Source organism: Podarcis cretensis (genome assembly GCF_951804945.1).
Source record: "Podarcis cretensis genome assembly, chromosome: 1".
Classification (NCBI taxonomy): Eukaryota; Metazoa; Chordata; class Lepidosauria; order Squamata; family Lacertidae; genus Podarcis; species Podarcis cretensis.
Window position 1 is genome coordinate 69,918,612 of NC_137170.1, and position 14,851 is coordinate 69,933,462.

Here is a 14,851-nt window from a genome sequence, read left to right on the forward strand (position 1 = left end):
GACTTGACTATGCTACCACTCAGTGGATTTGTAACTGGCTGACTGACCGAACCCAAAGGGTGCTCATCAATGGTTCCTCTTCATCCTGGAGAAGAGTGACTAGTGGGGTGCCACAGGGTTCTGTCTTGGGCCCGGTCTTATTCACCATCTTTATCAACGACTTGGATGATGGACTCAAGGGCATCCTGATCAAATTTGCAGATGACACCAAACTGGGAGGGGTGGCTAACACCCCAGAGGACAGGATCACACTTCAAAATGACCTTGACAGATTAGAGAACTGGGCCAAAACAAACAAGATGAATTTTAACAGGGAGAAATGTAAAGTATTGCACTTGGGCAAAAAAAATGAGAGGCACAAATACAAGATGGGTGACACCTGGCTTGAGAGCAGTACATGTGAAAAGGATCTAGGAGTCTTGGTTGACCACAAACTTGACATGAGCCAACAGTGACGCGGCAGCTAAAAAAGCCAATGCAATTCTGGGCTGCATCAATAGGAGTATAGCATCTAGATCAAGGGAAGTAATAGTGCCACTGTATTCTACTCTGGTCAGACCTCACCTGGAGTACTGTGTCCAGTTCTGGGCACCACAGTTCAAGAAGGACACTGACAAACTGGAACGTGTCCAGAGGAGGGCAACCAAAATGGTCAAAGGCCTGGAAACGATGCCTTATGAGGAACGGCTAAGGGAGCTGGGCATGTTTAGCCTGGAAAAGAGGAGGTTAAGGGGTGATATGATAGCCATGTTCAAATATATAAAAGGATGTCACATAGAGGAGGGAGAAAGGTTGTTTTCTGCTGCTCCAGAGAAGCGGACACGGAGCAATGGTTCCAAACTACAAGAAAGAAGATTCCACCTAAACATTAGGAAGAACTTCCTGACAGTAAGAGCTGTTCGACAGTGGAATTTGCTGCCAAGGAGTGTGGTGGAGTCTCCTTCTTTGGAGGTCTTTAAGCAGAGGCTTGACAACCATATGCCAGGAGTGCTCTGATGGTGTATCCTGCTTGGCAGGGGGTTGGACTCGATGGCCCTTGTGGTCTCTTCCAACTCTATGATTCTATGATTCTAGCTGGGACTGCTAGGAGTTGGGAGTCCAATAACAACTGGAAGCCACAATTTTGGCTACTCCTAATGCACACAGCTTTCCAGAGTTCAGGCAGGATTATTTCTTAGCCCTACCTGGAGGTGCTGGGGGTTGAACCTAGGGTATTTTGCATGCATGCCAAACATGTATTTTATCACTCAACTATAGACTGTATATTCCAACGACAGACAGGATTTTTGGTATTAGCATTATTCTGAAACAGTAGGGCTACAACTCTGTATCCACGTAGCTGGTAGCAAACCCTCCTGAACACAGTGGGGCTTACTTCCATATCCACATTGTGCTGTAAGTAACTGTACACATACAGTCATGTCTTTTTCATTTTCAATAATGAATTTGAATATATTTGTAAGGTTGGTAAAAAACATAGGAAGCTATAGTACTTGGTAGATCTGTGCATTTGGCACGAGTTTCAATGAAACCTTTTTTTCTTCCTTGATTGACTGTGACACATGCAGTGCTGGCTTTTGTTCTTGCTGTAACTTTTCAAGAGCCCAGGAAGAGATAAGTACAGAATTATAAAGTAGGTAGCTCATAATCTAGGTAAATATTGAAAAAAAAGTTGCATTGTTTTCACTCCTTTTTTGTACGCAGAGATGGCATTTTTGTTTTCTTACTGTCAAAGATTTCATAAGGCAGTAATGAATGCTTCCCAAAATAACTACTTTTGATCCAAAGGAATTAAACAAGAACACATTTGGCTCCATCCTTTTATTATTAAAATTTTAATTGTGACACTTCCTCTGATGAAATAAAAGTAAGTTTTCTGGATGAGAGAAGAGGTGTCCTAATACTCTATTACAAAACTAGAGGAGCTGTTTTTGAAGGAAACCAAACGGGTAAATTTTCTTCTTCCCTCCCTCTTAATGTGGAAAACTTTGTATTCATGCCATTGCCATTGTTCTATGAGGCAAGAAGCGGAAGGGAAATAGAAATCGGAAGGTGGCAATGCAACTATGACTATGGTATTTATGGGCCTAGGAGCCCATCAGAAAGTAATTTTACCCTATGATTTTATCCAATTACTCTCGCTTATCAACATTGCCCATAATTCCTAGCTCTCATTACTGGTCTTTCTGCTGTGCATCACACACACACACACACACACACACACACTTCCTCTCTTACAGCTTTATTTCAAGGCCTCATTGCAGTCAATCATTTTAGCAAGAGCATTTATAATATTTAAGGAGATTGTTTCCATATGATGAATATTCAAAGTGAAATACTGGTTCTTATTATGGAGAAGTAATGAAGAACACATCAACACGATGAACCAATCTACTCAATGTAATAGACACAGAGTAAAGTGATACCCTGTGCAGTTTAAGCAAATAAAGAAGAAAAATTGCAGAGAAAAATTACTAACAGAGGCACTGTTAATTTTATGTGTTAAAGCACACAACAAATAGCTTTGTGAGGTTATGAGCTTGCTTTTTCAATGTTGTTTTTTTGAAATTATATCTACAGCTCCTTTACGAAACTGAGGACTTGTTTGCATGCTGTTTTTCATGGGAGTTTTACCAGAAAATACCCCCATCCATGCGCACGTACATACTTCTTTATTGAATATTTCCTAGAGAAAATAGTTATGCTCTTCTCTGCTATGTTTTGTGGGTGAAGAATGCCACATCAGCTTACACTCAAGATGTTTGGAGAGAAGATCACAGAAAATTAATTGTCTCCGTACCTCAGTGTGGTGTTTTACTTCTGTGGTAACTGTTTCTAACTTCAGGAAAAAAACAGAATCTTCTTCAAATATGCAGTAAATAACGTGGACTCTTTTCTCAAGGTTAATGAAAGGGTTGCCTTCATATAAAATCCATTGACTTTATTTTAGGAATCAGCATTTAGGATTTGTTCTTTTAGAGAAAACTGTTGCAATGAATACAAATTCTGGACCCATCAGCGCTATACCGGCTACAGCAGACAGAAATCCTCTCATCACCTGAAGCGTATTACCTGGGCACTGTGCAGAAAATTGAGAGTAGAATCCCAGCCCATCTGCTGATTTGAAGATTCCAGCTCACATTCCGAAATAACAACCTTGGGTCTAGTTTACTAAGAAACTACAAATTAGTCATGGAAAATTGGAGCTACCAAAAGAGAATTAGTTCTACAGTGCTAGGTAAATGCAAATCAACCCCTTTAATGCAGGTTTCACTGGCACATCTAACATCTGATACAATTTGATCTTCTTTTAAAACAGAGCTAATTGGGAGGAAATTTTGGCTCATAAAAGAGAATGAAACTGTTGATTCTCCCTGAAGCTTTTGACCAGATATCTCATTTGGGAACTATGTGGGCAGTAATGGCAGGCACATAGCCATAAACATGTATTTCTGATTAGCTAGTGTGATGGTTAGGGGTACGTTAAGGGCCCAGTGTCCAATTGGGTTCAAACTAAAACAAATTAGAAATATAACAGATGCTTTACAAAGGGTATTGTATGCTCAGTGGTACAGTGGCCATAATGGAGAGGTGTTTCATACATTTTGTCAGGACATTATTTAGCACCTTGCTTTGGCTGATTGTCTTCTAGTCTTGGAGGACTTTATTGTCTATAAGCAATGAGTCACCCTTATATCATAGTTGTACATTGCAGTCTGTTCATAGAAAGTGGGGGAATTAATGACAGCCAGATCAATTTGCTGCATGATTTTTGTTACTCGTTGAAGACTGCATGAGACAAGATGTCTGTTTCAAAGAGATGTGAGTGTGTAAGACTGGCTTTGCACAAGCAATTTCTATGACAAAGAGCTGTGGCCTTTGGTATATGTGATAATTCCCACTGTGAAGTCAAGTGCACATTTGAGGTGCTTCCAGCAATATTCTTAAAGTAACACACCATCCAAAAGCAGTCACAGTGAAGCTATGAAAACTGCAAGTATAAAATACTTTTTAAATTAGTACATTTTGGACTGGATATATTAGCCTTCCCTGCACTATTTTAATACCATAGGTCTGGCAGTGCTGTTCACAACTGCTGTGCACAAATACCATCAATCTGTTATGCTTCTTTATCCTTGTCATCATCCTCATCCTGTGAGTTTTTTGGGGGGAAGTAAGAAACACACCCTGGGCAAGCAGCTGTAATGGGAATTGCTGTGCCACTTGTACAAAATGTTCACAGCAGTGCTTACATTAGTTAACCACCATCCATTTTGAAAACAATAACAAGAAAGATATATGAATCTTCAGAGACTGTGTTGTAGAGCTTCAAATTAACACAGTTCCTTTTTATAAATGTCAGCAGTGGGATAGAAGGAATCAGTCTAGCTGGGCAACATTTGAAATGTCATTTTTTAAATTTACAATTGGCTCACACTTACTTGTAGACTTTAAAGGCTATTCCTCTGGTGCTCATTCAGTGGAATGTCGCTGCTTGGAATCTGTTGAAAAGGGAGTGTGCAGAAAGACAAGGAGAAGCCACTAGTAAATGTTACTAGCTTCTCAAAGAAAAGAGAAAATTGACCTTAAAAAGAAAAATGTGGCATATGACCAACATATGTCTTTCAACATATGGGGTTAATTTAATAGAGGTCTCTGACTGCGACATATGCAGAAGTGCAAAAATGCAATTCCATTCAGTAGTGATTCCTGTTTATGATTATTACTTTGTCAAAATTAAAATAAATAAAGAAGAAGAAAAATAAACTGGGATGGGTAAGGGCAGGTTTGTATGGAGCCTATCCTGTACTCATATTTATGTCAACTGAGGCATATGACTGGAATCCAACACTCTGTGAGCTGGACTTCTGTTCATGTAGTGGATCTTCAACTTCCACTAGTCCCCTGCACACCCCACAAAATCTATTATGTAGGGTCCTCTTACCCTCTGGAGAAGATTTAAAGGGCTCATGGGGAGGGTCAAGGGGTGGCAAGAGGAGAAGAAAGTAAAGTCCCATTGTGCAAGTGGAAATTCTTCCGCTCATGCAGGTACATCCCTGTGTTCTCCCCTCAATTTTAAATGGTATACTAACCTAATATTCAGAACAACGCCTTCTTTTGGATGTCAAATGCAAGTTCCATGAGATCAAGGACTGATGACAGAGGACAAGCTTATGTTACACACACATTCTTGTAGATCAGTTTGTTTGTGACTAAGAATTTGAGTTCTGACCCTTGTAGTGTTAACTGGAGAGGAGCTTTTTTCCAGGTAAATGTGCTCATTGATGCTAAATGGAGTGCTGAATAAAGCAAGCACAGCTCTCAAAGAGCTACGTACCTTGCCTGTGTTGTGGTTGGCAGTCCGCATCCGCCTGTCAGCATAAGCTGCTTTTCTCTTCCCTCACAGAAACAGCAGCAATCGATATGCATGAATACCTTGGTTTGTTTTTTTCCTGGAGTTCGTTATTCAGCAGGATGTTTAAGCACATGCCTAATTTGAAGTCTTCAGGAGGTTAATTCTGTTGACTAATCATGTCTTTAAACTTTATGCATATGGTTAAATACTTTGTGAAGGAGTTGTTCTGGTGGAATGAGAGGAAGGAGGAGGAAATAAAATCATCAGGGCATTATGCATATTTGTGTATGTGGCAGTTATTCTTGGTCTTTGTGAACCTCTGTTTTGACAAGGCAAGAAAGGAGCTCTGAAGTGTATTGAGTCATGTATAGGGAAGGGCCATGGCTTAGTGGTAGAGCATCTGCCTTATCTGCAAAAAGTTCCTGGTTCAATTCCTATAATCTCTAGGAAGAGCTAGGAGGGACTACTATCTGAAATCTGTGCTACAAGACACTGTATACATTGATGAACCAAAGGCCTGATTCAATATAAGGCAGTTTTCTGCGTTCTGCAATGTCAGTCACATAGAACCAACAGTTGAAGTACTTGATGTGTTTCTGAGATCAATTAGGGAAAACTAGCTGAATCCAAGGGACAACAAGAACAGGGGAAGTCCCTCCCAAGGCTAGACCTAGGGAAGGAGAACAGGAGAAGAATGGCAGCTGTGTAAAAGATGACATATATTGTTTCCCAAACCCTTTTTCAAGGAAAAATAAATCCACTACAGCCATAAAGCAAAACAAAAAGACAAGCCCTCCTTCCTGATTAGACCTGCTCATAACCTCTTCTGAGAGTTCCCCTTCTAAAGGATCAGAAGCAAATGAGCTTGTCTTTTAGTGCACAGCTGCTGCTGCCTCTGCTGCTGCTATTTTCCTTCTTGCATATTTTGTCAGCTGTCTTGACCACCTCCTTCAGCTTATTACTTCTAAGAGGCAGTTGTGGAACAGAAAGCAACAAGCAAAGGAGGAACAAATGGCTCTGAGTCTTAAACTTAAGAAGAATCCAACATTTCAATATCCTTTCTTTTTGCTGAGCTTACGCAGTGGTCTTTTTGGCAAGTGGTGCTGGAGAGAGGAGTGGAAATTCTATGGGGGCACAGTCTCCACCAAACACTAAACTACACTGTGAGCTAAGGACTGAGTCCAGTAATTCCTGTAGTACTGTTGTACTGTTAAGTTCAGACTGAACACAGTAACCTCATGTTACTGACACAATTTCACCTAGAATTCAGGGCATCAGAAAGAAGATCTGACCTGAATTATCTATGTGGATGTTTGGTACACATTCAGGGCAGTATGGTGTTAAGCCAAAAACAAAAATCAGGCTTTCCCCTTCAACAAAATATGCTTCAAAAATGTTAGCAAATTGGATCTTGTGACTGTCATGTTTATGTGATATCTCCCAGGGTCAAGGGGTGAAGTTAAAGACTGTTGATTATTATACTCTATATACTCTGTATATTATATTCACAGATTCAAAGTCCAAGCATTCCCTGTGATGAAAAAAATAACACATGAAATTCTAATGCATAGAAAACTATAGGTGAGATTGACACTTACGAATGTGCAATTCTCAACAAAGATGAAAGGGGAGGAGGGCTTGGGGGAGTGATAGTGGAAACCAAGCCATATATCTTTAGATTTTCTTAAGAAGCACACACTTCACATGTGCAGTACAAAAGATGCACCCTAGTGCAGGAATAACTGGAAGGAGCAGGCACTTGAATATAGATAGAATATAAAATATGAACCCAGACTACATTAAACTCAAGCAAGTTAATCAATAGTTTTTTTTAAACCTGGCAAGGTTCTGAAAGAATAAACCCAGAAAACTGTGAACATGGAATCTCTGCTCTTGTTTATTAATGCATGTATCTTACATCTATGTTTCAGAATTTCCCAGCCTAATGCCCTTCAGATTTTTTGGGACTACAACTCCCATTAGCCGTAGCCAACATGGCCAATGGTCAGGCATAATGGGAGTTGTATTTTGAAACATCTGGAGGGCTCCAGGCTGGGGAAGGCTGCTATTCTGCCTTGTAACACATGTTGGGTGAAAATGAGATATATGCCCTCTTCAAATTAGCCAGGCACTACCTTAAGAAATGCGTGCTCCACATTGTTATATTCAGCTGTTTTTAATAGGCTTGTCAAGGTCATGTTTCTCATCTGAAATGAGGGTTTGGCATGATTTTAGTCCCCGAAGTGAAATGGAGCTGATCCCAGGATTTAGCAGAAGCAAAGTGCCTTGACAGATTAAGAAGTGCTACATATTTAGGTGACTGAAAGCCAGTGCAAGCTACCAGTCTTTCATTAGTCTCTTGTCAGAGTCGTGGTGCGGGATGGGGGAAGAAGGGCATTGCAGAAGAAGCCAACAGCTTAATCTTCTCAATTTATGTTAAAAATAAAGATAAAAGGACAAGCTTCTTGACATAAGTCAGGAGTTATGATCCCGGATGGTAGAGTGTGTCATTACGTAAGCTGTTTTCTTCATATATATTTTTATCTTGCCTGCTGAAGCTGCCTTTTGGGCCTATGGGTGATAGTGTAGGAGTTGTTGTGTGGCTCAGTCAGTCTCCAGAGACAGCAATCAAAAGACTCTACAGAATTTTTTCTAGAGTACATTGTGTGGAACTGCATTAATAAAGAGCTATGGTTGGCAAATGCATCTGAATTGCAGAATGTATGGCTGTGACTTAACTAGCTGCAAGTTTTGAATTTTCTAGGAACTCCAGAAATTAATGTGTATGTTTGTGTGTGTGTGTGTGTCCTGTACACCTATGACATGATACAGAACTGGTCAGTAAGCATTATATCCCAACCACATTATATTTTGTAGCTTTGATGAACATAGGAATGTTGGTACTTAATTATAATTACTTTTTTGCATTGGCAAGTGATTGGGCAAAACCACAAACTGTGGCTTATATGACTGGGCATTTAAGTCCCTGTGTCAGTGTGAGATGAGTCATTGGCCTGGCTTGTGCATCATACTAAAGACGTGGTTTATAACAAACCACAAGCTGTTCCACAGACAATTAAACAAAACACGACTCTCTTTTTCAAACGTTTTTTTAGTTTTCCAGCTACTCTTGTCATGTGCCTTTGTAACTGGTTGAATGTTTGGGATGTGGTGGCCAAACTAACCATGATTAAGGAAAAGTGCTGGGTTCACATGCGACACCAAACCATAGTTAAAACAAAGCAAGCCATTAACAATACATGACTTCAGATTATATTTTGTTGGCAATAAGCAAATGATAGTTAAGCCACTCAGCAGGATTTGGATATCATAGTGAGCTATGGTTTAATAAACTATAGTTTAATAAACAGAGACTTAGCATTATGTGTGAACCAGGCTGTTTTCTTGCATTGGCACAAGAAACTCACTCCTAGCCAAGAATTAACACTGACACGAGTGCTGTTTCCCTTCCTCCAGTACAACAAAGTTGTGGATTATAAAGAATTTAAATGGTCCAGATTAAAAACATGCCAAGTGCCTGTGTATGTGGGGGAAGATCACTGTATGTGAGCTTCAGTTTACGGACGTTAAGCTTCATCCTGTGTACTGCTCTGAATCTGTACAGCTGGGGAGATGCATTTATTTTATGGAAATATTTCTCCACATTTTTGTATTTTACATCCAGAGAAGCTGCTTGCAGGATGCTAAACTGTATTATATTATGTCAAATACCATTCAAGGTCTTGGAGGTTCTTGTAATAAATTATGAGGAAGGGCTCGACTTGTGAAATGTCAAGTCACAGTAAAGTGTTGCATCTGAATAACGTCTCATTATCCATGACCTGACACGCTGTCTAGCAGCTTTTGCCTTTCAAAAACCTCTTTGTTTTCTGAATATACCAGCCATTTTTGGTTACTCACACACAGAGGGCAGGGGAACACATTTCCTCTTCTTTTTCCTTTTAAAGGAATGCAAGCCAATCTGACTGAAAGTCATTGTGAATATTGGAGGGAAGTAATGTATTTTTGGGAGCACAGATCTTTGAACTGTAGCACGTGCTGGGTTTCTAGTCATAGAGCCTGTACCCGTCCCATATATTGTTCTATATTTGGAATAATATGCTATATTTATGTATTAGATCATATGGGCTTCTGCCCAGTCATAGGTCTTTGGTCAGAATTTACATACCAGGGAAAGCTGCAGAGAGAAACTGACATTGTACCTGTTATTACTTGCCAGATAATATCATCTATTTGGCTTCCCTTTTTCGTTTCATCAGAGTGATAGGCACCATAGTGCCTAATATTTATTGCAAGTTGATAGATATCCCTAAAATACAAAGGTCTCAGCAGAGATAGATGTGTCTGAATACTTTATAATGTTTTCTTGCTTGTTAGCTCAAGAAAGATAACTATTCACTTTTGATATCTAAGATACTTATACACTTTGAAATGAATAAAATGAGGCGGGGTTTCATCCTCAGATTGCCAGATATTGATTCTAGGTGTTTTGGGGATGGCTACTGTGTTTTGCGGGTGGCGCTGTGGGTTAAACCACAGAGCCTAGGGCTTGCCGATCAGAAGGACGGTGGTTCGAATCCCTGCGACAGGGTGAGCTCTCGTTGCTCGGTTCCTGCTCCTGCCAATCTAGCAGTCTGAAAGCACATCAAAATGCAAGTAGATACCGCTCCGGCAGGAAATAAGTACTGCTCTGGCGGGAAGTTAAACGGCGTTTCCGTTTGCTGTTCTGGTTCGCCAAAAGCGGCTTAGTCATGCTGGCCACATGAGCCGGAAGCTGTACGCCGGCTTCCTCAGCCAATAAAGCGAGATGAGCGCCGCAACCCCAGAGTCGTCCATGACTGGACCTAATGGTCAGGGGTCCCTTTACCTTTACTGATTTATGAGATGTTTTTGTAAATATCTCCCATTTTAATCTGATGTACGAGTAACACTGTCTTAGCAAGGATTGAGTTTAGTCTTACTATATGTACTACCAGAGCCATAGCTAGGTGATCTTGTGTCCGTGGCAGAACTGTCCAGATTGCGCCCCCTAGCCATGGACAAATTAGCTCTTCTTTCTGCCTCTCCTCCAACTCTTCCCCCCATTCAATTCACCCTCTACTATATTTAAAATCATTTCTTATGAGGCAATAATCAATGTTTATATTTATGGGTTATGTCCCACCTCACCACCCCCTAGCTATGGCCCTATGTAAAGTAAATAAAATTAAAATAAAGGCACAAGTAAAGCATTTTATTAACTTCTTAGTACACAAGATATGGACTACTTCATTTAAATGTTACACCTTTCAGTCTAACATTTTCAAGGCGAGCTACAAACATCCTTTTTAAAAGTCATGAAAATTAATTTAAATAAACAATATTTCACAATAACATTTAGAACCCACTGAATCAGTAAAAGCTGCAAATGCCAATAGATCTGCAGTGTGAAAACATGGTTTCCAGCTTTGCAGGCGTTTGCGGCTGTTCAATTTTTTAGGATTGACGTTCCAGTGCTTTGCACACTGAATAATCAGGCCACATGCTAAACCTGGCAGTGTTTTGGACCACCTGTGCCAGAATTTGGCTATTGTTAAAGACTGACCAGATAGCAGACTGACTTTGTGTAGTTAGATACATATCTTTCTGGAGTAAAGATATTGGGCTCATTGAATGGTTGCTACCTGTTTATGAAAGCTTTTGTATAGCCAGCCTAGGCCAGGCTGGTGTTTAGCCAAGTATGGCTTGCCAACAGATTGACTTCAGTCCCAAAGGCGCACTCCTCCATTGTCTCCTGAGACAGACGGATGCCAACCAGGCTTGATCTTGTGAAATACTACAGTTGCATTGTAAAAACTTACAAATTTGCCCCAAACCTGAATATTACCTTGTATAAATAAAAGTTCTAAATTGCATTGTTGTTGTTGTTGTTAAAGAAAATCATATATTATTGTTTTACAGAAGCACCTCTGAAACCGGAAGAAAATCCTGCAGAGGCTTTCACTGATTCATCCCTCTTTGCTCACTGGGGTCAGGATCTGAGCCCCGAGAACAGACGTATTGCCCTCAAACAATTCCAGTATTATGGCTACAATGCTTACCTGAGTGATCGTCTCCCCTTGGATAGACCATTGCCTGACTTTAGACCCAATGGGTAAGAAATACCTTCTGGTGGGCATAATGCATGTTGTCTTCGGAATATTTTTTAAATTGTAAATTAGTCAATTTTTAAAAACTTGAAATGATTAAATAAAAAAGATATAATCTGGCCCAGATCAAGCACTTTCAAGAACAATAGATTTTAACAGATGAATTAAGAATGCACTTAAATATCTTCCATCAAGAAAAAATCAAGTGGTTTAATGTTGGCTAAGTCATGCCCATGGTGTTCAGAGTTCTTATTCCAATAATTGTCCATAAAGTAAGGGTTATTTCACATAATTAAATCAACACCAGGTTCAACTTTGTTTTTAAAACACTCCAGTTGGGAAAGAAATGAAGAAGTAAACAGTTAGCAAGTGATACTTGGTTTGTTGCAATAACATTAAAGATTAGAAAAAGCACTTTGTGGTATGTATGTGTTAGCAGACTTTGCAGCTTGGATGAATTATATTGAGGTAGTCACAGTTTTTGGAGTTCAGAGGCTTTATTCATGCAGGGACTATTTATAGGATGAGTAGAGATAAGAAAGAAAAAGTAGAAATTTTGTTTGTAAAGAACAACAAACAAAATGACCCAGCTTTTAGGTTGGAGTTAACTTAGACAGAGAAGTTTACAAACAAGTACTGGCTAGGTTAATAGATAAACAGTGCCCTTGTGTGGTTTAAAGCAACACATACATTAACTAGAAACTTAGGAGAAGGAAATATTTAGTGGTACCTCAGGTTACATACGCTTCAGGTTACAGACGCTTCAGGTTACAGACTCTGCTAACCCAGAAATAGTACCTTGGGGTTAAGAACTTCGCTTCAGAACAAAAATCGTGCAGCGGCCCCTATTAGCTAAAGCTAAGGTTTAGAACAGTTTCAGGTTAAGAACAGAGCTCCAGAATGAATTAAGTTCTTAACCTGAGGTACCACTGTCTTTGCTTTCCTTCAACAGTATGCTGTGTTTAGTTTTGTAAGAAGACTGTAGAACAGTCAGTATCAATATATTGAGTGAATTCTGTGGAATTCAGACAATGTGCCCTTGCAGTTCTCATGACTCCTTCTGAAGATACCATCAGTATCTCTCATACTTGCAAACCAAAGCAGAGGGCTTGTCCACATTTCTGCTATGGGCCAGAGTAGCAGATCTTCTTTCCTGTGAGGGAAATTATATAAATGGAGTGTCCCCCTGGCCCCAGAAAAGCAATTTTCTCTTGATCTCTGTTTATAAGAAGTAATGGGGGCACTTCTCTCAAATATTCCAAAAAAAAAAGCTATTCAGAGATTTTAAAGTTAATAATGCCACTTTTATTTTTGACCAGAAGCTAGAACCTTTCTTATTCAAATCCACTCTACGTATAAGTTTAAAACTATTGTATGGATAACAACTAGAAATGTGACTGCTCTTCACTGTAAAAACCTGTTCATCATAGCAGCTTCAGGATCTAGTATATGAAATACTTCTGTTGAATGAGCATGAACCTTACTCACAGAAAGGAACATTGCTTTATTCAACAGCCATGCTGGGCAAGTGGTGGTGTGTCAGACCCCAAAGCATTACAGAACCCTCTTTATGTGTGTGTTTGATTGGATGCAAAGACAAGTCAGTATATCTGAACCAATCTTCTCATTTCAATCTATTTAACAGCAAAATTATAAACAATCTGCCTCCTTCTTTAAATTGTAAATTAATTTAGGGAAAAGTTTCTAGAGTTAACAAGACATTTCTGCCAGAATATCAGGCTGTCTCTTTCTATTTTCCTTATGAAATTATGCTCCCCAAGGATTCCATTTAAATTTTTTATAGCTTTAAGTATAAAATTTTAAAAGTGTGTGTGAGAGAAACTCAACATTATTGCAGCTAAGAACAAATTATTACAGTTGGGATTTTAAAGAAAAAGTTGGCTGCAGTTTTCATAGTCATATAAACTTTAGTTAACTTAGTGGATGTGCTGTCTCGTGAAGAACTACTGTACAGTGGTACCTCAGGTTAATTCGTTCTGGAGGTCTGTACTTAACCTGAAACTGTTCTTAACGCCAGGTACCACTTTAGCTAATGGGGCCTCCCGCTGCTGCCGCGCCGCTGGAGCACAATTTCTGTTCTCATCCTGAAGCAAAGTTCTTAACCTGAAGCACTATTTCTGGGTTAGCGGAGTCTGTAACCTGAAGCGTATGTAACCTGAAGTGTATGTGACCTGAGGTACCACTGTATATCCCAATCCAGGAAGGACAACCTAGCAGTCTTCCATAGTTTTCTTCTTGTGGTTCAAAAACATGGTTGCAAAAGATGCTCTGAATACAATTTTACAGCTGGATTGTGATCACTTCTGTAGCACCCAACACAGATCTTCCCTGCTCCCGGGCAGAGAAGCTGAGAAGCAATGCTTTAAGGAGTGCCCTGGCTCCCACTGGTTTAGGCATTTCAGGGTGCCACGTTGCCAATTGGCTCCCCCCAGGGGAGAAGCCAAGCAGCAACACTTTAAGGAGTGGCCCAGCTTCACCCCAAGAGCTGGGGCACAGTCTCAGTGGAAGTGGCGAGGTATGGAGTGCAGTGACAGAAGTGGTTGGTGGGGTATGGCAGCGGTGGGGGCAGGAGACAGCAATTTCCATTTTGCCCGTCTTCCAAACTGATTCATCAAACACATTGTTAGTTTTGGAATCAGTAGTTTGGAACCAAACTATTCTTCCTGACAAATGTATTGGCAGGTTTCTTTTCAAAACAAGCTTGTATTTTCTTCTATACATGTTTCCCCTTCTGCTGGCCTATGCGATATAGACCCATAATGTATTGTTCGCAAGAGCTGCTTTAGATGAACTATCTCTCTTATTTCATGCAGATCTACAATGAGAGATAGTCATTGTATAGACACAGCTCTTTCTCCACCTGTGTTTCTTAGTCTACTTTTATGGTTCAAGGATGCCTTTGACAAACTGTTTACTGCCCGACCTGTGTCACTCCAATCTGTTATCTAGTACTGTGCTATACTCAGTGAGTAAGGCAAACTGTTGACAGTGCCCGAGCTTCAGTACACTTGACAATATCTTGAAGAAATGCCAGACTATTTCTGTTTATGAACTGGGATGTCAGCTTGACTGTGTACTATTTCAAGTATTGCAGCTCCATATAAGGAGCACATTGTGTAAAAAATTGCAAATCATCTATTCTTCATCCTGAAGAAAATGTGGCTAACTGTTAGTTTAATAAGGACAACCCAGAATCTAGATTGGACTGGATGCACAATTATTCTTTCACTCCAGCTAGATGCAGACTCCCCACCGCCCCTGGTCCGGTTCCCCACGGTTGCCTGTGAAGCAGAGATAACATTCTCTACTAATGGAAAACAGGGCG

The 14,851-nt window shown here is 40.0% G+C and overlaps 1 protein-coding gene across 2 annotated transcripts in view; it reads left to right on the forward strand.

Annotated features, from left to right (window-relative positions):
* The window catches only part of GALNT18 (polypeptide N-acetylgalactosaminyltransferase 18), a 372,255-nt gene that overhangs the window by 227,458 nt on the left and 129,946 nt on the right, over positions 1-14,851 (forward strand). For both annotated transcript variants that reach the window (XM_079966313.1, XM_079966312.1), the window contains exon 2: positions 11,318-11,510. In XM_079966313.1, the coding sequence (XP_079822439.1) occupies positions 11,318-11,510 (193 nt within the window). The remainder of the gene's footprint in view (positions 1-11,317; positions 11,511-14,851) is intronic.